This window comes from Bemisia tabaci, chromosome 1 (assembly GCF_918797505.1).
Source record: "Bemisia tabaci chromosome 1, PGI_BMITA_v3".
NCBI classification, from domain to species: domain Eukaryota; kingdom Metazoa; phylum Arthropoda; class Insecta; order Hemiptera; family Aleyrodidae; genus Bemisia; species Bemisia tabaci.
Genome location: NC_092793.1, coordinates 15,248,940 through 15,272,386, shown reverse-complemented (window position 1 = coordinate 15,272,386; position 23,447 = coordinate 15,248,940). Strand labels below are relative to the sequence as shown.

The window sequence follows — 23,447 nt, the reverse complement described above, 5'->3', positions numbered from 1 at the left end:
AGGTTCCAACGTACCCCTCTTAAAATACGATTTTTCCAGGAAATTTATGAATATTTTTCTGAGACTTTTTCCTATGCTTTTACTCGTAAATCAACCCCTTTACATCTGAACATCGTACCGTCAAATATAGATTAACTCCCGTGAAAATAAACTTGTCTAAGGAGGGAGGGTTTTGGCAATATAAGAATGCTCTTACGTCGTTCTTTCATACTCGTTTCGGGGTTTGTATCGGGGCGGAGGTGAAGGGAAAAAAATAAGGAGAAAAGAGAGGGACGAAACGCCCTCTCGAGGCACCTTCAGGCTTCCGCTTCAATCACTTCCTCTCCCGATATTCACCGTGGTCTGACCCCGGAAACGTCATGTCCATTTCCGGTTATGTACACCTCCATCATATGCGTTTGGACGGACAATTAAGGCTTTGAATTCGGCCGGATCGGAGCCTGATTCACGGGTGCATTTCCAGATCGCTCTGAATGCTTCGCGGCTTTTTAATTAAATCCCGTGAATGTCTGAGACAACGTATAATCATTTTTTCTCATCAGTCATATAAGTATAGATGAATTTAACCGGAATACGGCTACCTGCAATTTACGCTGCATAATATCCTGCTCCCATTTTTTCTTCATTTTATAAAGGTAAGGCAAGCTAGACAACGCCTTGGAGTGCTCCGTTAAATTTTCTCGAAGTATCAGAAATATACTCGGACAATTTTTAAAGCAGAATATTGGTCAGTTTTTAGTAAAAAAAAAAAAAAAAAACCCTGTGATTGTCAATAATCACCCAAGAAACTTAAAGGTGGTTTGGGTGATTAAAATATATGTTCACTTACCCTCCATTATACTAAACAAGGGACTTATCCATTTCAGGCCAACCAAGATAGCCGTTTGACATTTCTTTTACTTGCTTTCGTGATTACAGTTTCAATAATTTTAGGGTCACAAGTTGACAGAGAAGGGCGCCGATAGTGCTGAAAGCATTCCTCGAGTTATGTAAAAGTATAGCGTTCGCTCAATTGCGTTCGCGCAGGTTATTGTTTTTGCTCATCTTTTATTTGGCAATTTTAATCTGGGTATGCTTAAGAGTATTAAATCAATACGACCCCATCGACTGATATCTACCTGGTGGGGCACAATACGCATGTCAATTATATTACGAAACGCAATATTACGGCTCAAGGGCTTTCGATGCATGCATCAAACATTCTGGAGCTTATAGATAGTATTTTAAATCTCATCCCGCTGTGCTAAGGAAAAACGCCGCATGAACATTCAGACGTTGCCAAATTTTGTTCAGTTTACAACAAATTTTCTCTAAGACTAACGGACATTTTCTTAATCCTTTAGACATTTTTTTTCGCAACTTGATCCGAAGAATCTAAATATTTTGAGGGAAGATAATCATAACTTTGCCCAAAAATAAATAAGTTTCGAGGGAAACTTGGCAATACTCGAATGCTCATACGGCATTCTTCCTCAGGATATCAGCATAGTTCCTACGAGCTAAACTCCATTTCTCGCAAGACAGCATCGGTATTAAAAAACTGTTAAAGGCGAGGCTCTCAAGGAAGGATGCAACTCTTTCAACGGTCGGTCTACTCTGCAAAGGCGGCATAGAAGTTGGATTTAGAGGAGATACCCTTTTGTGTGGCCAAAGCTCGAAAGCAGATGCGATTGGCTTTTTAAAAGAGTTCTTATAATTTCTTTGAGAGGATTATACGAAATTAGATAGTGGCGCTCGCGCTCTGAGTGCGTTGCTTTTATTTCCGTGATCCAATGAAAACGAGAGGCTTATTCTCGCGCCTAAACCCTCAACCCTTCGGCTCAAACTCTGGCTCAAGGCCGTATTGATTGTCGTTTCCTAACCAGCCTCTTTCCTAAGGAGGCCTTATATGGTTACCATTAAGATTCAGGAAGGTTTCAGGAGATCCTGTACGTGTCATCTTAAACTGACGATGTTAACAAATCTCGAAGAAAATTCAGAAATAAAACTCTGAAAATTGATCTGAACGAGGGATTACAATAATTTTCAGTAACATAAAATACAAAATATTAAATAAAATAAGTTTTTAGCTTTACAAAGTTTAGCGTAAGTTTGCACCTTCCTTATATTTTTTCAAAATAATAAATGCTAACAAATCTTGGGTAAAAGTCAACAGGGTAAATTCGGATATGGACCATTGCAAGAAATAACAATGAATTGCAACTGCAAAAATAAAATTAAAAAAATAAGAAAGAAAAATGAGTATGAGTTTTACATGTACAATGCAACCCATTCCAATTTTTGTCGGGTTTCCTTTTGATCGTCATTTCCCTTATTTTGCATTTTATTGTACTTTCATTCATCCTCATATTACAGTAGTCAGTATAAAGAGACTTTTTTCACCCTCGCTCAGTAGCTTGTGGATATGCAACTACAACCCTAAAGACAATTTCGCAACGGGTGCTCTCGAAAATCGGGGCGACACCTGAGCAGAGGGGTTCGATTGTTTAATCGATATCGAATGGTATCGATCGATCGATATTGCTAAGGTAGAGGTATATCGATATCGATCAAGTCACATTAGCAAGTCGAGTGGAGATGGAACGATTGTTAGGCGTGGCCAGCACTGCCTTGCTAAGGAGAAACGCCGTATGAACATTCGAGAGATGCCAGATTTCTTCCTAAAAAATAAACATTTTTGAGGAAAGCTATGAATATTTTTCCTTGAAATTTTCAGGAACTTTAGGTGAAAATGCGAATAAAATTATCTGAAAAATTGGAGGGAATTTTATTGCAATTTTTCCCGAATATTCGCGATTTACCGAAGGAAATTTGGCAACGCCCGAAGGTTCTTAAGACGTTTTCCCTTAGCACGGCAGAGCAGCTCAGCGGTGGGCACCCGTAAGTCGTGAGTGTTGCAAAATTCCCTTTATCCCTTGTAAACTCCCGTTCCGTGTTGATTGTCGGGTGCGGTCTGAAAAACTTGTCCCTCCTCGTTTCGTTTCGGGATGCGTTTCGCAATGCGACCTCTGTCACCTCCTACCTCCTCCTTTCCGCCCTCCCCCCGCTCCTGGCCCCTTTCCGAAATAATTCCACCAGGCGCGTGGCCCAGTTCAAGAACCCTGTTATGTAATTTTTTGTTTGGTTTTTTTTCTCGGGACGAAAATAAATTATTGCGAGATAGGTGAATAACGCTATCATACTAGGGAAAAATGCCGTATGTTCATTCTGATATCGTCGAATTGTGCGCCCTTGATGAGATGTTTATTTTGAACAAATTTATGAATCCTTTCCTTTAAAGTTTTCGGATATTTTAGATTGCGCATTGCAAGTAAAAATCTGTCAAACAGTGACAAAAAATATTCAAAAGTTCCCCGGAAAATTTGTATTTTATTTCAGGGAATTTGGCAGCGTCCGATGGCTCATACGGCCTTTTTCCTCAGCACGGCAGATTTAAAGAATTAGAGTATATATCTTGATGATTTGCAATGACTAAGATTGAATAGAAGCCATGCAGACAACAGCGAGGGCTCGACCTACATATTCACGAAATTAGACGAGTGGGGGAGGAGGAGGGGGGTCAAATAGGATGAGAACTCGAGTTTGATTTATTTTATTTCAAGACGCTACGACCACATTCAACCTCATATTTTACTAGCAAGTTGAGGTTCGCCCCCCGGACTCCCGATCACTCGAATTCGACTCGCTACGTGAACCGCAATTTTTGGTTGTGGGCCATTTTCTACAGGAGTCAATGGAGAAGTAACCCCACGGAGATAGAGGTGATGGACTTATTTAGTGGTTATGTCATTCTTACCATACCTATCCGATATTCCGATTTTCGAATGGGAAATCAAAATCGGAATCCGAATTTTTGTTCCAATGGAACGATAGAAGAAAATCAGGTGGAAGTTAAAATCATGGTCATGCTTAGCCCCCCCCCCCCCCCTCCCTTGGACTAAGAAGCTAAAATTCGGATATCGTGTGGAGTATTCCGTGCTTTTAAAGTTCGCAGTAACAATTTTTATGATATAAAACACCGGTTTCCTCCATTTAAACGCATGCAAATCAGTCGATCTGTCTACCCTGCCATGCTTAGGATCGGTTAATCATTATAGATTCAAATGAGGGAAATTTCTACCGAATTGGGAAAAACGTCTCTAGGAGTTGGAGCAATCAAAATGTATTATGACCGAAGTACCTGAGACATAATTTCATCATATCCTGGAGACACAAAATTTTACCCAGGGAACGTACTGTCAAAACTTTAAGAGTGGAATTCGGTGCCGGAGTCTATGTAGCGCCCAAAAAATCCGATTAATATGATTGTAAGGTAAAATATCCCCTTTTTACGGAGTGATTCACACGTCTACGAAACAGAATCTCCCCTCTTTAAAAAGCGCCGTACGCTCGTATGGAGCGAATTTCACTTCACATTCATACCGCTCGAATTCTGTACCAAATTTCACTCCTCGATTTTCAACAGTAAGTTTGCTGCAACGGTTTGGCATCGATGTTGATTGAACTGGATCATAAAATTTTTTAGAGTCTTGGATGAATTACGAGGACATCGAACGTTCAAGAGGCAGACCTTGCCACGGTGCGTGAAAAAAAGTGATCATGGAGAAAAGAGACTGAACCGCAGGAAACAGAGAGAGGGGCGAAAAGAGACCGAAAACGCACTGGCCGCATCACCCGTCCTTTTGTTGGCGATTTATTTTTAATTTTTTGAGGCAGAAATTAATTTTTGACGCCGCGCAAGCGTAACCTTACGGCAGAGGTGCCCTTTCCATTTTTTTTAATGTTCGCTGTACGTTTATTGCGCCGTAAAAGGGCCCATTATAAAACGGAATTTAGTGGGGTTTCACGGGATTTATAGTGCGTGTTTCGTAGATAAAATTTTGAACTGTTCCGGGCTCATCTCCCGTCTTGCCAGTAAAGAGGTTTATGTGTTGTGTTCTATTTACGAACCACCGCAAATGAGCGGGTGTTTATTTTTGGGTGCAATGGCAATCACCCTCCGAAACAAGCATATTCGTTGAGTAAAATCCTCCTGACACATGTGAAAATCGCTAGGGATGGCGATTTTCGAGAAAAAAATCAATTTTATTGATTTTTTTAATTTTGGCAAAGCAATCGAAACAACTCAGAAATCGCCGCTAAAATAAATGTCCATTTCTTCAATTTTTGGGATCAAAATAGTGAATTACTTATCAATGGTATGACATCATTTTCATCACAAATTTCTAAAAAATTTGACAAGAATCGTTCGATTTCAATCGTTTGTATGCGCAAAAAATCGATTCCGCTTTTGAATGGATTCAGTTATTTGCGCCGAGAAATTTATGTCTCAAAAAAATCAATTTGAAGTTGACAACCTAACACCCTAGTCAATGTTGATTTTTGAAGAGATTGTTGATGCATCGAGGAGTTCTTTGCCACTTTTATGTATCTTGCAACAGAAGGAAGTGAGGTGCATCTCGAACTTGAAATCACTCTTAATTATTAATTCATTTTAATAATGTGACTTGGTTGTTTTCAACCAAAAGAACTGAATTAAGCTGAGAGGGGCCAAGTAAAATTCTGTAAGTAGGAAACAAATAAAAAAAAGTTCGGGGTTAAGCTTAAACTAGCTTAAATATAGCCGCATATTTTTGCTCATCGAATATTCAAAGTAAAAAATACTGAAATGAGAAAATGGGCTTTGAACGTTATTTATATTATGATTCTTTCGGAAATATAATGCTCTGATCCTCTTTTTTCTTACTTCCATTTATGAGTTGATTGATTTTCTTTAAAATCTGTCCAATTTGACCAATGAATTTTAATAGAGAACAACCAAGCCTCTTCTACGAAATGGAACAATAATTTGGATATATTTTAGTAATTAAATGTAATTAATAAGTATATACTATGTATGTACAATACAATAATTTGAATGTAGATTTCTTTGAAGTATCTTCGTGCATCATATCGCGACTTTTTCATTTTTTTCACGTAGGTTTTTCGAAGCATCAATTCTGGCATGAACATCCCTCGTTTAGGCCACATTCGTATTCAGAACTCTCTCTAATCTTTAACTGGCTTTTCTTGATCTTGCCACTTAATGATGCAACATTTCATTTTGCCACAGGTAACTCGTAGAGAAACAAGAAATAGGAGAAGGACCGGTTCATAACCTAGAGAAAAAAAGCAAAAACATCCTTTACAGTACAGGGATATCTTACTTGAACGGAGACTTACAACAATTTTGAAGTTTTAAAACAAAAAAAAATGTTTTGAGACTTCAAATAACTGTTGAGACTTGTTATCGAGATTGTTTCAACACACGTAGGTAACTATGAGCGAGTTTATTAATTCGTTCTAAGGCAGTTTATTTTGTTATTTGGCAATACTGGGCATCGTCTATTCAAAATTGACTTTATTTTGCAATTAGGAACCACCATCTCTTTCACAAGTATATAATTACCTATCTACTTGTACTAAAGGTACAAACCTCGTTTCTAAAATCAGTCAGAAATAGTAGTTCCTTATCGGAAAATACGGTCCAATTGTAAAAGAATCAATATTTTTAAGACATGATGATACTTCACTTTGAATCGGTTTTTGAACCTGGCGTTGAATGAAAGGTAAAATGTAAAAGTGTTGCTAACTTCCCCAAGACTGATGGCCCGCCTTTGGAAGAAAGGCGCAGAGAATTAGTATGGGCTTGAAAGTGATTAGCTAAGGTTTGGCAACTTTTCCTAAAGGGGAAATTGCAATTCATCTTCGGATCGGGAAATGACAATACAATTCTAAGCAAAAATGGAAACTCTCTGTAAATTTCTTCGATCATTTTTATTTTGACGAACGAAAAAGGCTCGATTCGATGTTTTGAATTTCTATTCTCATTTTTAAATACATCTTGAAAAAATGTCCTTTGAATATGCTGTGAGGCAAATCGAAGTGGTCACGATTGAGTTTCTTTATACTCTCTACACCCTCTCGATCAGTAAATAATGCACAATAAATCTCACTGTTGAAAATAAGAAAAATATTCGTTGCGTTATCTTTAACGCAATAAGAGACAATTCATAGTTTCAACAAGAGGAAAAAACTGTCTTTGTCATGATGGATCCAATTTTTCTTAGTGCACATCCTCATTTGTTCTAAATTGCTTGCCCTTCTCAAAATTAATCGCGAAGATTACTTACTTGCGAAAAATGTTCAAGATCTACCGAGACGAAAGAAAATGCTTTCATTTTGACAGAGTTATTCAGCGCCGAACTAAAGTTAAGAAATATTTCTCTGTATTCAATAGATTTCTCATACCAGTTATTTTTCCACAGTGAGTGTTTTAAGTTATCGTACTGAAATGAAAGAATAGACAAATAAAGATTGTTTTACACTAAAAAAGTACGGCAAATTTTAGCAGAAGTATAGTAAATTCTGATATGAGTCTACTTGGTTTTTGACACAGTGATACTATAGTATAATGATAACCAGACTTCTAGTAGAGTTGACCATACTTTAAGTGAATGTGATTAGAGTTGTGGTACTTTTTATCCTACCCATGAACAATTACATACGGCTGATTTAGACTCCCTCTCCCCTCTCCAATTAGAAAAACTCATAATTCAGCAACAAGTTGTGTTGAAACATAACAGTTCTGCTTTATTCAATTAAAAATAGAAACGTTAAAATGAGCAGGTTTTATTTTTATTGAGTATTTTCCTTGATAACATACAGGAAGATGGAAAACACCTGTATTAAAAATATCGGAGATTTTTTTTATATGTATTTTTTTGACATTTTATTTGAGAAGTATGAAACAAGCATTTTTACAATAATAGTAGTTTCTCAAATGTGGATGTTTTGTTTAATGTGAGACACCTCTTGAACCTTTGCTTTAAATAATGCACGTAAGGCCTTTATAAATATCACCGCGATATCATCGGTACAAGACCAGAATCGAAGCAAGTATTACTTACGGTGATTTCAAATAAAGTTGCGTTCAAACACATTAGAAATATGTGACCGGATGCTCCTGTGACGTAGGCAACATACATTGCAGTCTCACTGATTATTTTTCCCATCAATACGGTATGCCTAAGTGTCTATAAGAAAACCGAGCCAATGATTTTAAAAGGCAGGAAATTAATGGTGAGTGGATCAGTAACTTAGCTAAGGAAAGAGTAAATCAAAGAATGAGATATGAAACATACAGGACGTAGGAATTATCTATCAAATGCACACATCACGTTTCGCCTTTAAAGCCTCATTCCGTAGAGCAATTTTTATTCTCGATTGAAAAAAAAAATTATTTTTATTTTAATAAACGGAACTTCCTCGACTTAGAAGACTCCTTGATAATTATCGATTATAAAATTGAAGTCTTAGTTTATATATACTTACGTATACTACCGCATAGGCCATGATTGTGTTCGTAATCATCCCTACTAGGTAAACCGCACTAAAATATGCAACAAAATACTCCGAAATAAGCTTAGCATGTCTGTGAAAAAAACCCAAGCATTCATAAGATACATTTGAAATGCAATCTATTTTAAAGAAATAAAGTGTTATCGGGAAAATTTTATACATATATTTTCAACCATCACATTCTGTCATTCAAAGAGGATGCAAAAACAACTTTCTTCCGAAACTGGGGTTTTCCAGTGCGTCACGAATTCAAATGGATGTCTGACTAAAGTAAAATTGTCAATATTCTTGTCGATCGCATTTTTTATAGAAAGAAAAATGATGGCTCGTGATCCCCGCAAAAATGTTTCTTTTTTAATGCTCTTCCTGACGATAAGTTAAAACAGAGAGTGGGTTTTTTCCTCCTTCCTCTTCTTTGTAAAGAGAAAGTTTAAATGACGCCAAAATTTTTATTCCCCCGCGAGAAAGTATTTTCTTTCTTATTTTACTTAGGGGACGAGCACCTAAAATTTCAGCCTAACACAGTTCCAAAGACATTCAGTTGTTTTCGGACTTCAGCCTTGGAACCAACAGCGATTTTACGAGGGTTTTTTGTTTGTTTTTTTTCATTCGACGTACAGCTTCAATGAGTACACATTCCACAAATTTTTTCACTAAAACAACGTAGACTGTGGAATACAAAAACTAGTTTTAAAGAAATAAAAAAATAAAAAAAACATTAATAACATTTTCAATAAAATAATCAAAATTTTTGAAAAGCATTAAAAGCTGTATTGAAACTTTTAAAACTTTTTTGAAAATCTCACGCTTTCACTAATTTGTTTTTTTTAATATCTTGGAGAGTATCCAGATATTCAAAAATAAAGAGAATTTATTAAACACTGATTTAGAGTGTCTCCAAAATCGTTTATTGCAGTCTATACCTTCCACAAAAGTATTTGAACCTCGGACACCCCGCCCGCCCGCGAAAACACCGGAAACTAACGCGCCTGCGCAGCCAACAGTCAGGCGATCAAAAAGACTGCAAGGTCGGCAGTCAGCTGATAATGGTTGCCCGGGTAGCCGCCGAAACGCGTCCGATAAATAACAAATCAGTGAAAGCGTGAGTTTTTCAAAAAAGTTTTAAAATTTGTTATTAAAACATGAACAAAAAGAGAGCGATCTTAACACAGAAGTGCGCCTGTTGTGTTGTATCGAAACCATAGAAATTCCGTGCTCCGGCCTATTAGGCAATGTAGATCTCAATTTGAGACATGTTGTAAACATCCCACGAGCCTAATAGGTATATAAGACATACAAGTTGACATAAAAAGTTTGTTAGGGAGCGATAATAAGAAATACTTAGTTACCTTCTTAATTTTTGCCAATCCTTGATGCACTGTTTCATTACTCCGCACTTTCGATCAACATCATTACAAAATTTATCACCAAAAAGAGTTATTGGGGCAGAAATTAACTCAGGTTTTCTCCCTGTTTAAAAAAAAAACAATCGTATTTATTCCAAAAAGAAGTCAAGGAAGAGTAAATACATAGTATGTATGTTGGATGATCAATGAAAGCTTATTTTCACTGAACCTACTGAAAAATAGCGTGCTGATATTCAATTTCAAAACAAAGCGAGTTTTGCGAGTACCTACTCATGACTTTAATATAGACCTTTAGCACTATATTTTGCTTTTACATTGGCGATGGGTCAACTATTTCACTCGACAAGGCAACTCTGCAACTCCTGGTCTTATGAATAAAATTTAAAACAATAACTATGCAATGTCAATTTATTTTATGTATCATTACATCAAATTGCTGTATTTTCGCTATTTTTCATTGGCCCTAGTTATTCTTATTTAGCATGCACATAATTCTAATAGTAAGTTGTAAGTAAGTAAGTAAGTAAGTAAGTAAGTAAGTAGTAAGTAAGTAAGTAAGTAAGTAAGTAAGTAAGGGCCGGGATTACCGGCGAGGCGCCCTCAAGGGGCCAAGGCACTGGCAGGAACCCTGCCGTCGTGTACCCCAAAGTTGGACCGTGCTGCTTAACTTCGTACTATTACAAGTATCAGTCACCTCCGGGGATTGAACCCGGGAATTCAGTGTTAGCAGCGAACTGCCTTGACCACTACACCACTTAGGCTGACACATAATTATTATGGTGATCTGTATTACCTTCTGATGTTTCAAAGTCTTTAAAGAAAGTTTGTGGTTGCGAAAACTGCGGGCGCTCATCATCTTGCAGATATTGACTGAGAGCTTCAAACTTGGAACGAGTGTCCATCAGGATGTATATGTACAAAACACCGGCAGAGGCAAACATGAGGGAGTTGTACCAGAGGACGATTGATTCCCACACAAGGATGAACCAGAAGATTCTCCTCGACGAGGTGACGTCAATGGGGTACCACACCGGTATCACGATGAACCATTCCTCGAAGTCGAGTCCGAACCTGAGGGCCGGCGAAACGACTGCAGTGAAAAGGGCTAAACTGTACATGAAAACCGCTAAGAGCACGAGAAATACGCCCGTTGATTTGTGTCGGAGCCACAGAAATTCCTTACTCCGGCCTGCTAGACAGTAAAGATGTCGATCTGAGACATTTTGTAGACATGTCACGAGCCTAAAAAATGACAGAGATATGAATAGGAAATAAGTCTTGCAAGCTTCTTAAATTTTTTAGTTTCATATATTTTAATGGACCACTAGACAAGGTACGAATTTAAGCATTCTGATACATGTCGACGGTGAAACTACCAAACCACGTATCTCGGTTTGCGACGTCGCAGACTTCCTGTCATACTTCATTTTTTAAATGAAAAACTACTTAACATCCAGTCTTGAAAATTTCTGTGATTTTTCCTCTTTGTGCGGAGAAAATTCCGTGAAAATTTCAAGAAATGATATTGATTTGGGCTACTTCGAAAAAATAAAATGTGAGCGTAGATTTTTAAACACCGCAAACGAGATACGTGGTTTGGTAGTTTCACCGTCGATGTATCATAAGTAGAATTTCACGTAGAACACGATTCGCGAAACGAAAATCACTGAAACCAACTCCTAATGGAGATATTGACATTTTTATTTCACATTGGTTACGAGGAATTTGAACTGCCCGCTCACAAGGAACTCAAAGCTGTCTGTGAGTCAAATCGCGCACTACAACGGTTTCAGCAAGCCTCTCAATCGAGCAATGTTCATTACCCACCACGTGTTTTTCAAACTTTAAGTAATTTGCTATAGCTGAGCCAAAGTGTCATGATTTAGGTCGCCAGATTTTTTATCGCAGAGACGTTCACGATAACGTTTAGCGCGCGATGTGAATCACGTAGAGCATTGAGTTTTCATGAGCGGGTGGTTTCAATTCACGCACCAAGAATCATTAAATATCTTCGGAAGGAGTTGATTTCGGTAATTTTCGTTGTGCGCATCGTGTTTTACATGAAATTTTGGTGAAGAAACGTGTATCAGAATGCTTAAATTCGTACCTTGTCTAGTGGTCCATTAACAGGAGATGAGTTTGATCGAAAACCACGAATAGTAAGGGCTCTTTTGATGGACTACTAGATAAGGTGTAAATGTGCTGAGCGTCCTGAAGCGTGCTTCCTAGTAAATATTCCCCGTAAAACATAATTCGCGCGCCAAAAATTACATGAAATAACTCCTAAAGAAGATATTGAAGGTTTTTTTTGTATGCTGATTCATACCTCTTGCTTATGCAAAAACAGACGTATATACAAGAGTCAAATCACGCAAAATGTTCACCTATGCGAAGTATTGATGTTGAAGCAGAAGCTTAAAAATAGGCATATTTCTTACACAGATTGTGAAGTCACGTGTAAATTTTAGCAGGGCCGGATTTACCTACTTGCCGCCCATGGGCCGCCTGTATTTTGCCGCCCCCTTCACATTCGTATTGAAACATCAATAAAAACCATCAAGTGAACGTGCCAGCGGGGGAGGGGTGCATGTGTTGAACGCATTTTTTGGGGATGCCCTGTCAACACTACTAGCAAAAGTTAAGTTTTGTAAACCTATCTCTGTGTGGACAAGGCCCTCCATTCATAAGAAATGAACGAAAAAATTATAAAAGAACAAATATGAATGTGGTTTAATAATTTTAACTTCCGCCGCCGCGCCGCGCAGACCGCACCATGTTTGGCGCAATGCGTGAAATATACACGCAGTCTTGTAGGCGCCATGCGTTTCACGCTGACCGCACTGTCTTTGGCGCAAAGCGTGAAGTATTTATGCATTCTTGTAGGCGCTATCCGTTTTACGCTGACCGCAGTGACTGCACTGTGTTTGATGCAAGGTGTGAAGTATTCGTGCAGTCTTGTAGGCGCTAATATGTGTTACATGCCGACCGCCGCGCCGAGGGCTTCTCCTTTTCATCTCAAGTCCTCGTCATCATTTCTCTCTAAGTCGTGCCGTCTCTAAGTTCCAGGCCAAATTGCGTGTTGGGTTTCTCTCTTAACTCGATTAATGAAAGGTGCTGTCTCTTGTATCACTAAAAGCCGGTAAAATTAGAAATTACTATACTCTCAGGAGATGAGAGATTTTGTAGCTTTTTCTCGTTTGTAATTTTGTTTTTATAAATCCCATTTTTTTAACCTACATTTAAAAAAATTGCAAAATTTGCCGCCCCCTAGATTTGCCGCCACGGGCTGCGGCCCATGTGGCCACCCCCTTAATCCGGCCCTGGAAGTCACGAGTGAATTTTAGACTTTCCTGATGCGCTCATTGTGATTTTTGAGCCAGTCTTATTCTGACAACACAGATTTAACATTCTATCCATGTAAGTAACATCCATGTAACATTATAGATCAACATGTCAACAAAGTAACAACATTGCATCAAGAAATCGTGCTGAATGGGCTTTTGATCTGTAGTGTTTAAATAATTATAATATATCTTGTTAAAATCTCGCTCAGGAGTTGATTTCAAAACTTCCCGTCGTGTGAAGTGTATTGCTATGTAAGATTTTGAAGAGAGAACATAGGATGTTTTCTTTAACTTCAGACCTTGTCTAGTGACCAATTAGCCCGGGCAGATCACAATGTGCACAGCTTTCGGCACTTGCCGGTAACATGTGGACGCATTTCTACCAAACGGAACTAAGTATAGACAAGTGGGAAAAATGGAGTGTGCTCCATGAAGTTGCATAAGAAACACTTTTCCTTTCTGTCAAACGGAACTATGCGGCACTAATGAGCTATGGGCATGGTAGAAGAGCGTGGTGGACAGGGCTCATGAGTTAACGCCGACCAGAATGGCAACGGAAAGACGTAGACGGCTTAGTTGTCGCTGACGTCACTGTCGCTTTATAATTCCCATTCATTCTTACGGCCCTCGACCAAAGAGCACAGCCCTTCTTTTCCACCTGACCCTGGTTCCTTTTGGCAGAAGTACTTCCATATAAAGATAGAGAATACTCACATTGACTGACGTAGGAGTAACAAATGGTATGCAACAAAATTAGCCATCATAAGCAAGGCAAACACAAAATAAAGCACCATCTTTTGCAGTGATACTTGCGCAGAGGTCAGACACACCACCATTCCGCTGATTCCTAAGACCAGAAACATTGTAACAGGCACTCGCATCACTGCATGGAACATGCGGATGATTTTGCCTTCATCTTTGCCGGTGTCAAGGGTCCCATCCAATCCAGTTCCAACACGTAAATGAAAGTAGACGACTTTGTCCTGCCATGCGATTCTCTTTTGTAATACACTCATGGGCTAGTAATGCTTCAGAACTTCAGTGGTGAGTACATTGGAGACGCGGTAATCCGCGGTAATTAATAGAGGCACTTACTCCATACGTAGCTTGAATGCCAGCCATAGCAAGAAATGCCAGAATCACAAGACGTGGCTGGGAAACTTTACCTTTAAAAAAACTGAAAGACTTTCGACGTTACTACGGGTGAATATTATTATGATAACGATGAAAAGTAAATAAAGTCACCTTTTGAACCATGCCAAGAAACCACTGACATTTTTTTCTGCGAGGCCGTATGTTCTTACATTGGAAACTAGAGCAGATGACTCGTAAATTGATTTTTATTTCAGCATGCTAGTATACACGAGGACTAGGAACCTCGATAATTACCAGGGGGGTTTAATAATTCACTGCGCGTGAATCGACTCCATCACTGAATGCAAGTAACATTCCTGGCCGAATGACATGGAACAGAATGGCCAGAAATAGACAATGTTTTAATATTGATCCTAAAGAGAGGTGGGTAGCTCTCGCGTGAAAGTGCGACGTTAGGTACTTATGCACTTATTTATAATTCCTCTTAAGGATATACATTTTAATTATAACGAGGAAACAACCGTTATAAGCCGCACCAAGACCGTGCCGTGAAGACAAGCGATCATATTCAATTAACAAAAGGATAATGAAACAAGAAACCTGACTCCAGGAATGAGTTGTACCTACTTTTAAATGACAGTTTGAGCAGTCATTAATAGGCGTATTTGTTCCTAAAATAGAGGAAAACTCTATGACGTCACATTAAAATTCACACCCTCTTCATTCGCGTGGACTCGTCAATGTTCATAATCGCGCATGCGCAACTTCTGATATAAACTACGAGATCTTCCATTCGTATAGTGTACGGAAGTCGTATCGCCCTGTTGATAAGGTTCATGGTGGGAGACCCGTCTTGTCATGGCCTTGGCTCTTCCATGCTTTGACTCCATTTTGGTACATTATGAGGCAGCCTTGTGGGCTTTTATTTTGTCACCGGTAATTGGAATAGAACTGAGAAGTAAGAGAAAGACTTGTTCATAACCTGAAAAGAGACAAATTCGAAGGGTGTCAGTCAATAATACACTGAAAAAAATGAGTTAGCGTCAGATGACTAAAAATGGTTTCTATACACTAACTCATATTGTGTGATTTGGACACACATGATTTTTGGTTTCTGTACACTAACCACTATTAGTGCTGGGAACTAATTCCGCTACTCTAATTCGCATTCGGTAGGGTTGGGTCAACCTAACCTCAAAACTTTTTTTTTTTTTTTATTGAGAGTTTAGTGGCTTCTATTCCTTTAGGAATCTACAGCCATCTATAGGCACTATTTATTGTCCGAAGACATCAGGGAGATTGGTAGACATCCATGCTCGGGCTTACAAATTTTCACGGATTAAGGCCGAGCGAATTCTGCTTACAGATCCACTCGTCAGTTCCATGAAAATTTGTCGCCACCACCGGGATTCGAACCCGGGACCTATTGACCTAGAGTCAGACGCGCTAACCACTAGGCCAACCTGCGGGCCGATTATTGAAATTTTGTGTTTGTAAGGCGGACATAGATGACATAGGTTAAAAGGCGGAGCGTGATTGGTCGGCTATGTCTTATCGCTGCTTTGTCGTGCCTATGTCAGGTTGACCTCTCGACAAGCTATCGGTACCTTTTAAGTTTCCGACAATATGTCGATCATTCCACCTGACAAAGGCACGACAAAGCAGCGATAAGACATAGCCGACCAATCACGCTCCGCATTTTAACCTATGTCATCTATGTCCGCTTGACAAACACAAAATTTCAATAATCGGCCCGCTGGCCGGCAACCTCAAAACTGAGAGAGGAGAAAACGGCTTAGCGAATGATAAGTGGACAATACTTTCAGGAAAAGAAGATTTCTTAAAAGATGAGAGGTAAAAATCAACTGATCGGTTCCAAATGAACGACAGAGGAAAGGAATATCCCATAATGTGCAAGTAGACAGAATTATCCTTTAGAGAGACACACACTCACACATGAAACGGTAGCGAATGTTCACACTGAATAAACATATCTCGTCCGAACACTTGAGATATTCTTTTGAAATTACGGGAGAACACGAATTATAGAAGTAAGCAGTAAGTTCACAGATTTTCGTAAAACATAAACTGAACGCGGAACGCTTTAATCGCAATTTAATACAGAAGATTGACGACTCCAACGAATATCATGCTTGTTTACGTTTTGAATCGAACAGACTATTTCTAACCTTAACAGGTTTACTTATGTTGCTTTCGAACGTTTTCAAGAAAGAGAGGACACTATAAATCATACCGGCAGTATTTACATTGTCAAACGAGCCCGAAATTTCACATTTTAATTGATTTTCACGAGCTGACGCGATTGAGGCTGTTGTACCGACACCACTTTTTCGAAACTAAATAAATGTAACGGACAATGTGGCAGTTAGTGTTGAGGGCGAATTAGTTTGACCCGAAGGTGAATTTGTCTTACCACAGCGCTAATTTTACAGCTAGTGCTGTTTTCCAATTCTGGTTCGCGCTCTAGTAAAGTCAAGTCAGCGTATGAAGCGAATTGATCGGTGCTTCAGTACAATAAATTAGTTCTGAAGCCTAATTTTGATTCTACTTGGCGAGAACTTACCAAATTAGTTCTCAACGCTAACTACTTTTTTTTCAGTGTAGAGGGTTGAAACATATTGACACCTTACATGACAAACCGAGTGATCGAAAAATAATATGAAGACACGCATAAAAGAAAAAATTCATACGGTTTCTACATCTCATATACATTTATTTGAAACTATAATCAATTTAGCTGGCTCAGTAATCTTGCGACGATGCCATGACCAAGTATTATGTCATCTAATCGCCGGAGCGAATTCATTTCACCCATTTAAAATCGACACTGGGTTTGTTTGTTTGTTTGTTTGTTTGTTTGTTTGTTTGTTTTTTTTTTTTTTTTTATCCAGGGAAGATACTCACTTGGGTAAAACATTCAAGATTCATCGAGATCACAGAAAATGCTTTCATTTTAAGAGAGCTATTCATAGCCGAACGAAAATTCAGCAATAATTTTTTATGTTCAATAGATTTTTCGCACCAATCATTTTCCGACAGAGAGAATTTCAAGCCATCATACTGAAAGCAGAAATACATATGAATATGAATATGATGAAATTACTCTGATCGATAGAATATCAATTGCTCTGTTTTCAATTTGAGAATTTTCCGTTTAAAAGTCTGAATTCAACAAAAATGAGCCTACCTACATCAAAATGAGATCGATTGAAACCGATTTGAAATCATACTCTTTCTTTGAGTTTATTGAAAAAAATAATACAACAAATAATAATGAAAAAAGATATGCATTAACTATCTCCACAGACTATATATTTTTCCCCGACTTTACATTCTCGACTAGTGAAAAAAAAATACAATTGTTAAACTTGAAACTATTGTTCATTAAATTTTTTTTAAAGAATATAAATTGGTTGCATTCTGATGAACTCCGTCCAAATATGACGCCTAATGACAAGAAAAGACACACTTTCTAATGCGATGACTTTTCCATTTACAGTTTACAGAAATATAATTTCTTTGATAAAGGTGTGTTTAGTCACACTCTTTCGATCCTTGGATAAACTATCCCCACGTCACTCTTAAAACAGTACATCTAATAATGAGGAAATCACATAGAATGATTCGCAAATTTCACTTACGGTATCTCGAAATAAAGTTGCGTTGAAGCATGTCAAGAGTAAGTGACCCGATCCAGCCATAACGTAAGCGAAGTACATTGTTGTCTCGCTGATTTTTTTCCCCGCTGATTCAGAATGCCTGAGTGCCTAAATAGGAGGTAGACCTTATTACAAAAAGGAGCGATCATTTTGAATAAGGAATAAAATTGCTATAGAGCGAATGGTGCCAGCGGTTGCGGTAAATTTGATAATGCATAAAACTTTCCATGCAAGTGTGTGCATTTTGGAGTGTATTTTGGAAATTTTCAGGCATACTGATGTTAATTTTCGTGGAATTTTACTTCTAAGTAATACACTCAGTTGGCTGTACTTCTTTTGTGCAACAGACCTATTTTTTTAATGCAATTTCTGAGCCAGATTTTACCATCACACCGTCTCAGGGCCATATAGAGGCTTTGTATTGCACTGAGCTAGTACATCCATTTGCTGTGATGAACTTACTTAGCCTTCTCTAGCGCATCATATTCATCGGCTGCAAAATTAAGGGAAACGGATAACAAGAAAATCCAGGGAGTCTTCGATTTTATTTATGCAACACGCGCGTGAACCGGCATTGAGGAAACCGTTTTACAATTCAGACAAAACTAAATTGGTAGAGAGGGGCTACAACAGTCAGCAAATAAAATATGTGCTCTACAAAGAAACTCATCAGTAAAAACACTTACGTACACGGCTGCGTAAGCCATGATAGCGTTTGTGATCATGACCGATGCGTAAGCTGCTCCAAAGTATAAAGTGAAACTTTCCAAAATAAGCTTGGAGTGTCTATAATAAAAAATCAAGGATTGTTTATTAATTATTCTCTCCACGTGGTATTCGATTCTTTGAGACGGTTGAGGATTTGAAAAGTGCGCACATTTTGGAAGTTTTCGAGCAGTGCAATCAGTAGGACCGAGTTCATCAGAGAGGAACCATCCCTCATTTTGGAAAAAATTGAGTTAAGAATGTTTTCAAGTTCCACAAGTCGTACATATTTTCCTGCCAAAAACTTAAGTCGAGAAAAACAAAAAATTAGTCCGTGTTAAGGTAGGTTAAAATGTGTTTTTTACATTGAGCCTTATGCAGAAATAAAACTTAAAACCTCTTTTTCTCGGTTTCAACTTCATATGGCTTGGTTCCTTTCTCTTGAACTCGGTCCAGTTATTGAGGAACTGGCAGCTATTTTTGCATACCTATGGGAGAGATAATTTCAACCGTGAAACTCGTAGAAGCAATGAAAAAAGGTAAATAACGAGCGCGTAGGTATAGATTTTACAAGATATAGTAAGGTGGTTTTTTCTGTACATACAATCAGTCAATTACCTATTCAACACCACGATAAAATGAAAAGGACTTGGAATGATTAAAAAATGATAAAAACCAATAATTACCCTCTTAATTTTTGCCAATCTTCTATTCCTTGCTTTATTTTTTGACACCTCACATCAAAAATATCACCAAATCCTTTTTTTGAGAGACTGAACGGGTCATAGATCGATTCAATTTGCATCCCTGCATAAAAGAGTGAATGTAATTATACGGACTGCAAAAGTTCAGATGTCAAAAGTATATAAAAACCGACTAACTTAACGCAATCACTCTTTTTTGCAACTACAAGCTAGATCTTTTTTCATTTGAGACACTAAAGCGAAAAGTATGTACCTCGTCAGAGATTCCTCTTCTCTTATTTCCTTCGTTATTGTCTCGTCATCCATACCCATTTTAGGGCTTCAGTTATGATAATGATCCATTCCATCTTCATCTCCATTGCTCTACTCAGCATTAAAAATTATAATAAGGAGAGATAAGGAATGAAACGAATGAAAAAATAATGAATACATTAATAAAACAGAAGAATGCTTTCATCGTATTTTCATCTTTAAATGATTCCTACAAAAACACTAATTATTAGTATTCATTTGAAAAGATAAAGTGAGAGTACGAGGAACTGAGGCCGGACTCTATGTTTTTTTTAGTTTTACTATCGATAGATGCTTAAACCATTCTCATTTCTCTCACAGGTATATGAACTAACTCGTTTTTTAACTGTTACATTACCTTTTCCCAGTGTTTTGAGGGGTTGAGGAGAAGCTTCTGATTGAGACAATTGCCATTGCCTATCATTTAGCAGGTATGTCCTGAGAAATTCGAACTTAGCACGTGTACTCATCATGATATACAAGTACAAAACACCGATGGAAGCAAACATAAATGTATTATACCAAAGCAAGACAAACTCCAGTACAAATACTATCGATAGGACCCACGTAGAAGAGGTGACGTCAACAGGATACCACATCGGCATCACGACGAACCACTCCTGAAAGGCTAGACCAAACCTACAGATCGGTGAAACGATTCCAGTGAACAGTCCCATACTGTATGTAAACACCAGAAAATACGCCAGAAAAATGTTTGTCGATTTGTGGGAGTACCAAAAGAGCTCCTTTTCTCGACCCATCAAACAATGCAGACTCTTGTCAGAGGCATTTCGTAAACTTGCTAATATCCTAAAAAAATTAAACGGAGAGAAACATGAATAGAGTATTAAAGCACAACAAATTCTGCGATCATCAAAACCACTGGGGTTTGAATGGGTTTTGGGTTTAAAATTGGTATCACTGGATACCAATTTTACGAAAATCATCACATGCAGTTTTATTGTATAGCGCTGACAATAGCTGAACAAGTTCTATTCATCAGAAAGTATAAATAAATACTATTATTTCTTTTTATTTAATGTGAGAGGCTGTAACGTAAAACTGGACTTGAGGGGCTTGGAGGACAAGGTGCATAAGTGCAGCTTGTGCTATTTCGAGAAATACGTGTTCGAAGTTTCGTGATTTTATTGATCCTTATGGCGGAAAGAAAATTCAAACTGACTTTGATGCTTGAAAATTGGAACTAAGAAGAAAATTTTTCACAGAATATACATTAAGACTAGTTTTACTTGAACACATTAATACCTCATTTTTTTCAAAAACTGCACTAATGAGCCTTGTCCTCCAAGCCCCTCATTTGATCTTCCCCTCTTTCCTCCTCGTAAGACCCCGTGTAAGGTAAGTTCAAATCCCCTCCCAGGGCCGGATTTACCTACTTGCCGCCCATGGGCCGCCTGTATTTCCCCCCCCCCTTCTCATTCGTTTTGAAACATCAATAGATCGTATTCGACAGTGGTTCAATGTATCGTTTGGTTCAAAACAGGAGGGAATAACTTCAAACAAAAATTTTAGGATTTAATTTGGAAAAGCTGAAAATGAGAACATTTCTAACAATTTCACTTTTCATTGCCATTTGGTACTCGAAAGAATAAAAATTCAATCACATAAGACCCGTTAACTCAGATTTCTAAATTGACTTTTGAGGCTGTAGTCACATATTGAATCAATCGATATCAATATAATCTCACCTAAATAAGGAAAAAAAGGAAAAGGAAATAAGGAAAGCCACTATAAGGACTTAATAGAAGTATGTCTAATTTTGTTGGTCGGGTTGTGTACATCAGGAAAAGGATATAGAACTAGAGAGGCAACAATAGGGTATTCATTGGTATAGCAATGGTGGATACTTTTACTTTCAGGACTCCAACATTCCACACTTGACCTATTTACTAGGTGGATGGTCAACAACGTGTTGAGCATTTCATTCTGCAAACTAACCGAAATTTGGTAAACTCGTTTGGCTTATCACGTCACCCAAAGGTGCCACCTAATAAGTATACAACTAATTTATAGGGTCCTGCTACCTAGGTCCATATGGAAATGTTGAGTCCACGAAAGTAACAGTTTCCACCTGTCATCAAAAGTTTAAGCGGCAGATACACCTGCAATTTACAAGCACTTGTTGAAAGTGAAACATCAATGGGAAACCAGGATTTGATCGCTCGACGTCGAGGTATCGAAATCTACCATGCCCATTGGTGTTTCACTTTAAAAAAGCGCTTGTAACTCGCAGGTGTATATGGGCCTTTATCGCAGCGTCTCGCTTCGTGTTTGTTGTTTACGATTGTAGACAATGCTAACCTGGGCTGATGTACAAGTAGCGTTTGATAAACGACAATATTGTCGACGAAAAGACCTCCAAACACCATGTGAAGCACCGTCTGATATAGGGGTGTCTCTGACGAACTCAAGCACAATATCACTCCGCATATTTCCAGGACCAAGAAAATCAGAACGGGCACCTGGAGCAATGTATGGGTCATGCGAATACTCCTGCTCAGACAGTCACTTGCGTCTAGAGATCTGCCCAATCCTGTTGCACCGCGTAAATGGAAAAGGACGATCTTGTCCTGCCATGGAGTTCTTTCGAGTGATAGGTCCATTACCTGATACCATGAGAAATGCATTAAGTATCAGTTTAGCGACCCTGCTGAAGAGTTTGACCGTAAAAGCACGAGGCCACGAATAAACTGAAATGAAGTTGCAATTCAATGCAAACAAATTGCAAATTTGTCATGAAACTTCAATATTTTGTTTTATAACTCTGTCAAGAAATGCCGACTCCGAGGGATTCGTCCATAAATTACGTCACTTATCCAGGGGATGGGGGTCTAGAGGTGAGTGACGTGTAGGTGACAAAGGGGTGGGAGGTCAATCAAAAGTGACCTCATCGTATCACAGTGAGAAAAGGAGTGGACTTTCCCTATCAGCTCAACATTATTTTCGAGTCATTTTAACACACGAATCGATGTGTGATACGCTTAGAGCAAAGGTTTACCCCAAACCTAAAAAAAAGGGAGGTACTCTTGAAATTCGACAATTTCAACTTCTCACATAGAGTCAGAAATTTTTGGGCAAGCAGTGCGTTTTGAGTCAGTTTGCAGACCCTACATCACCTGACGCTTCAGATGTAAGAAATAGGAAATTTAAAATTATGATCATGACGCGGAAGCTAGTGGAAGTATACCGAAAGTGGGGAATGGAAGTAAATGTGGTTAAGACGGAGAAGTTGGTTATCGGTGGTGATCAGCAAAGCATTGAACTGGAGGATGGTCGGAAAATTCAGGACTGTGAAGAGTATAAATATCTAGGAGTTTGGTTGACTAAAGACGGAAATTTGGATCGGGCTATTAAAGATCGGAATGTGCAAGGCAGGAAAGCTATCGCGATGCTAAATGGGGTTCTCTGGGACCAGAGTATCTCCAAGGAGACCAAAAGGAAAATTTACAACGTCATCGTGAAGAGTATCGTAACTTACGGGAGTGAGGTCTGGCAACTCAAGAAAAGAACTGAAGACATGCTTAGGGCAACCGAGATGGACTTTTGGCGAAGGTCTGCTGGGATATCGAGAAGAGAGCGTATCCGCAATGAAAGGGTACGCGAGATAATGGGTGTGGAAAAGGACATCGTGCACGATATCAGGTCCAAGCAGTTGGTCTGGTATGGACATGTGCGAAGGATGGCAGATGATCGGTTGCCCAAGCAGGTCTTCGATTGGGTTCCTCCCGGAAGGCGACGGCGTGGACGTCCTGTGAAAGGTTGGCGACAGGGGGTGGAGGAGGAGATCAGAAGGTGCCAATTGCCTGATGATCTCTGGGAGGATAGGGGGCAGGCGATTGG

At 38.6% G+C, this 23,447-nt stretch overlaps 1 protein-coding gene across 1 annotated transcript; it reads right to left on the bottom strand.

Moving 5' to 3' along the window:
- Positions 1 to 5,373: 5,373 nt before the first annotated feature.
- On the bottom strand, positions 5,374 to 22,210 carry LOC109038345 (uncharacterized). Its single transcript, XM_019053383.2, has 12 exons — positions 21,909 to 22,210; positions 19,945 to 20,396; positions 19,278 to 19,398; positions 17,869 to 18,672; positions 17,132 to 17,287; positions 13,826 to 15,188; positions 10,561 to 11,009; positions 9,750 to 9,870; positions 8,374 to 8,473; positions 7,950 to 8,075; positions 7,173 to 7,328; positions 5,374 to 6,158 (listed from the first exon to the last, which is right to left on the bottom strand). The coding sequence occupies exons 6-12, from the start codon at positions 14,125 to 14,127 to the stop codon at positions 6,099 to 6,101; spliced, it is 1,314 nt and encodes a 437-aa protein (XP_018908928.2). The 5' UTR covers positions 14,128 to 15,188; positions 17,132 to 17,287; positions 17,869 to 18,672; positions 19,278 to 19,398; positions 19,945 to 20,396; positions 21,909 to 22,210; the 3' UTR covers positions 5,374 to 6,098.
- Between the last annotated feature and the right edge of the window lie 1,237 nt (positions 22,211 to 23,447).

What these genes read in the sequence shown, in the direction of transcription:
- LOC109038345 (XM_019053383.2), bottom strand. Translation starts at nt 14,127, where the DNA reads ATGAGTGTATTACAAAAGAGAATCGCATGGCAGGACAAAGTCGTCTAC. An exon ending in TTACTCCTACGTCAGTCAAT is followed by an intron (nt 11,010 to 13,825) that starts GTGAGTATTCTC and finishes GTCATTTTTTAG; the next exon opens with GCTCGTGACATGTCTACAAA. An exon ending in CAACTTTATTTGAAATCACC is followed by an intron (nt 7,329 to 7,949) that starts GTAAGTAATACT and finishes CTTTCATTTCAG; the next exon opens with TACGATAACTTAAAACACTC.